General features: G+C 24.8%; 1 protein-coding gene across 2 annotated transcripts; it reads right to left on the reverse strand.

The window, feature by feature from the left end:
- Positions 1-364: 364 nt before the first annotated feature.
- Positions 365-2,556, reverse strand: LOC136079000 (uncharacterized). 2 transcript variants are annotated; one of them, XM_065794772.1, is made up of 3 exons: positions 2,185-2,556; positions 1,849-2,040; positions 365-1,748 (listed from the first exon to the last, which is right to left on the reverse strand). In XM_065794772.1, the coding sequence occupies exons 2-3, from the start codon at positions 1,988-1,990 to the stop codon at positions 676-678; spliced, it is 1,215 nt and encodes a 404-aa protein (XP_065650844.1). In that variant the 5' UTR covers positions 1,991-2,040; positions 2,185-2,556; the 3' UTR covers positions 365-675. The 2 variants fall into 2 exon arrangements, with proteins under 2 accessions (XP_065650844.1, XP_065650845.1); XM_065794773.1 differs by having other exon boundaries at positions 1,849-2,556.
- Between the last annotated feature and the right edge of the window lie 2,082 nt (positions 2,557-4,638).

Genomic DNA, 4,638 nt, shown 5'->3' on the forward strand with positions numbered 1-4,638 from the left:
GTATATTCTCAGTGGTTATTTTTGTTTTGTTTCAAAACGCTGTATATCCAAGTATTATTTATTAACAAAACGCTTTATATCCATTTCATTAATAAAATATATCTATTAATGAAACATAATATTATTTTATTATGCATTCTAAGATCTACCTTAAAATTTTGTTCTCCTTTAATATAAATCAGCAACTTTTTTTAAACAACTCACAAGTGCAACTATAAAAATATATAAGGTGTTAATGAGTATTTTATCTTGTATTCAATAACGTTAATAAAAAAAAAAAAATAATAAATCATGTTATGCGGGAAATTTTTTTAAATATTTTTTTTTATATCTTAAATTAAACATGTTTACAAAATTCACAGCTAAAAAACATGTAAATCAAATTATGAACTATCTTCTTCACTAAGGCTAGCATTATCTTCAGTGGCATTACAGAGTAGTGTTTTATACATACTAAGTATTCTGCCTTTTGCTCCTACAAGACCGAGAAGACGAAAAACATTGTCTTTCTTAGCAAGTTTAACACAGTTATTTAATTCCAAACGTTGCGTTCTAAATGTCTCCCATTTCTTCCGTTTTTTGAGGATACTGTGTGATTTTGGCTCAGAATGGTAACTAAATGCAACTACTTCGAGCTTGTCTGAATTTATAAAAAGTTTTTTTGCTTCACTGATTTTAAATGTTTTTTATGCTCATGACATACCTTTTGACTTCTGATTTGAAGTCATGTGCTGACCAATTCTGCCCGTAAACCATGACTTTTCCATGCCGGCTAAGTATGTTTATGTATTCATTAGGCTCAAAAATTTGGTCTCTTTTTTTAATATCTAGCTGAACTCGACCAAACACGCGATCAGCTGGCAGATATGAGTGACCACATTCTGGAAAAGTATGTGTAATCTGCAGTTTATTAAAATATTGTTTTCTTAGAGCTAGAAGCATACATGTCATATTTATGTTTTTGTTCTGGGCATAGCATGCATCAGAAAACAATCGAAGTGACGAGGCGTTGAAGCATTTATCTTTTAAAACATTTTTAAGTAGATGTTCTATAGCTGAACAGATCATATTCCAATCTTTCCTATTTTCACACTTGATCCAAGTAAAAAAATATATATCGTTAACAGACTGAGACTTATCACCTTTATGAATAACAACACCAAGGACATAAAAATAAAGCTGTCTAGAATAGTAGGCTTCTCCGATTGATAATTTTGGTAGTACAAGGTTCTCCATCATGTCAAAACAGATAGTGATCTCATTGGGATGAATATCATTGAGAAGACTATAAAATTTTCTGGCTTTCCTTCGATGAAGAATGAAAAGAGCAGTTTTTAATTTTTTTTGGTTATCAGTAATATTTTGGTTTTTCATAGCCAACTTATATGTTTGACATGTAGAGCATGCATCTGTTGCTGGGTATCCAAAAGCTAAATTGAAATGATTCATAAATACCCCATAATAATAATGGTAGCCTACAGTAGCTACAGTATAAGCATTGTTTTTAACCAAAAAAAGTTCGTACATCCGCTTTACATTTAAATCAGAGGGCAAATATTTACGTCCTGGAGCACCTTTTCTTCCATAATGACTTGCTCTGCAATTAAAAGACTGAGTATGGTTTTTAATAACTTCTTTCTTTTCAGAAAAAGCTATTTTCTTCCTGTCTCCTCCTCTATTTTCAGGTCTGGTTGTTCCATGTTCATACCAGTGTCTTGCAATTCTTAAAACTCTATCAGGTTTTATGGCTGGAATAAATTAATAAAATATTAACTTTTACTCATTAATTTTTTTTAACAAAATATACATTCTGTTTCTGAATTAAAAGTAAAGTAATTTTATACTTACACAATACTGAACAAAATGAAGCTTGGCAAACTCGTACTTTAATTCCCTCGCAGCATAAAAAGTACTCAATACTCATATTTCTTAACTTTATTCGATTATTATATTTTACTCTGACTCTTTTAACACTGATTATATTAAGCATTGACAGTATAGTAGCATCAGTATAGTAGCATCCTTTGTTATATCTCGAGCCTGAAATAAGTCAATCAATAAATAATTATTTTGCCATAAACACAAATTATACCAAGTAATCTTACATTGTGTATAATAAAACTTTAAACTCATAACTAAATTATAATTTCAACATACGAAGATCATTAAATTAAAAAAACTCACTTTGCAGTAACCTGAAACATGATTACATGATATAGTAGGAATTTTTCCTCCGCTTGAATGTCTAAATAACTTATTTTTCTCTCTTGCAGAGCATTGTTTGTTTTTTTTCGTGATTTTAACGTTGACACGACACTTTCATCTAAACCATCCAAATCAGCCATCTTTATTATTATTATTTAAATATGACTATTGCGCTTGCGTGGAGTTAACTTTATATAAGCACGGATTGGTCAAAAAAATATACAGCACATTGAAAATAAACTAAAAAAATTATACAGCGTTTTGAAAATAAATAATTTTTAGAGCCTAAATTTAAAAAAAAAATTAAACCTAATTAATTAGTTACAAACATGACTTAAAAGTATCTAACTTTCTCTTCAAAATTATCCACTTAACGCAGTTTTTTCGAAATTGGCGCTTACCGCGTTTTGAAAATAAGCTCTTCATATATATATATATATATATATATATATATATATATATATATATATATATATATATATATATATATATATATATATATATATATATATATATATATATATATATATATATATATATATATATATATATATATATATATATATATATATATATATATATATATATATATGTATATATATATATCTATATATATATATATATATACATATATATATATATATATATATATATATACATATATATATATATATATATATATATATATATATATATATATATATATATATATATATATATATATATATATATATATATACATATATATATATATATATATATGTATATATATATATATGTATATATATATATATATATCTATATGTATATATATATATATGTATATATATATATATATATATATATATATATATATATATATATATATATATATATATATATATATATAGCTCACCTAATGTATGGAAGTTATCTTAAAAACTATTTAAAGTAATGTATGGAAGTTATCTTAAAAACTATTTAAAGTAATGTATGGAAGTTATCTTAAAAACTATTTAAAGTAATGTATGGAAGTTATCTTAAAAACTATTTAAAGTAATGTATGGAAGTTATCTTAAAAACTATTTAAAGTAATGTATGGAAGTTATCTTAAAAACTATTTAAAGTAATGTATGGAAGTTATCTTAAAAACTATTTAAAGTAATGTATGGAAGTTATCTTAAAAACTATTTAATGAGTTTTAACTTTTGTGTGTTTTTATTCTTCCTAGTTTTAAATATTTTTATTTCACCTTGTTAAAACTCTGAAAAATAAAGGATTAAATTCAAATTAAAAAGGTTATCAATAAATTATTTTTGTTCTTTTTTATTTTTTTTCAATTCTCAAAACTTTTAATTTTTTTTTTTTAAATAAGTTATGTAAAAATGTTATAGCTTGATCATAAAAATGCATTTACGTTAATAAACTCTTTTTTTTATTTGTTGATGTAAGGAAACTTACTCACATCATTTTACTTGTTTGTAATTTATTCAGCCAGGGTTTAATAAAGTAAAGAAAACTTTATATATCAGTCTGGCAATCCCCCTCAAGACTAAAGTTGTCTTCAAATTGAAATGAAAATTTTTTTCCAACTTTTTTAAATTTGTTATCTGTATTTTTATTTTTAAAGGGTGTTCATCATGTTGTTTTTCAATATTATGGTTTAAAACAATACTAACGAAAGGAAAAAAATGCAAAATTTATGTTAAAAGAATAGGCTAATTATATAAATTCATACCTAAAATAATTTCATATAGACAACTGAATAAATTTTGAACCTGTTTCAAAAACTTTTTTGAAATATTAGGTTTTTGTATAATTTAACCAGTAACGGAGATGGAGGTGGATGAGGAGCCTTGTGGCCAGTACAACTTTTTTTTTCTATTCTATTTTCTGCATAAATCACAAACAAATCAACACTAATATTTGAACTAAATAATAAACTTAACGTTCAAAAGTCTTTACATATACTTTCAAAAAAATTTCCATTTTTTTTAGTTTAGAGAGTTACGTCAGGCTTTCCGAGTTTTTTTTGTAATGTGTACATATAATACAAAAAAAAAAAATTCGACAATCTTTTAACGACACTTAAAAGAATAGCAATAAAATCTTAAAAAAAAGATTTTTTTAAAAATGACAATTATTTTTGATACTTTTATCTAATTTCTTTTATTTGAGACCCAGCAAGACATACTTTAAAAAACTATTTTTATATTACAGTTGGTTGCCATACTATTAGACTTAGTGAAAAAAAACAGGCAAAACACCATTACAAACCTTTTCTCCTCACATAATCTTTTTCTCTTTTATTATTTTTTACTTTAGCAACGTTCCAAAAGATGTTATTTCATAAATGGCAACATTGTTCATATCTTTTATTGTCATTCTTATCAGTTGTCAGTTTGAACAAAACGTTGCATAGAACCGTAGTGTGAGGTGTTTTTATTCTACAAA

This window comes from Hydra vulgaris, chromosome 04 (assembly GCF_038396675.1).
Source record: "Hydra vulgaris chromosome 04, alternate assembly HydraT2T_AEP".
Lineage (NCBI taxonomy): Eukaryota > Metazoa > Cnidaria > Hydrozoa > Anthoathecata > Hydridae > Hydra > Hydra vulgaris.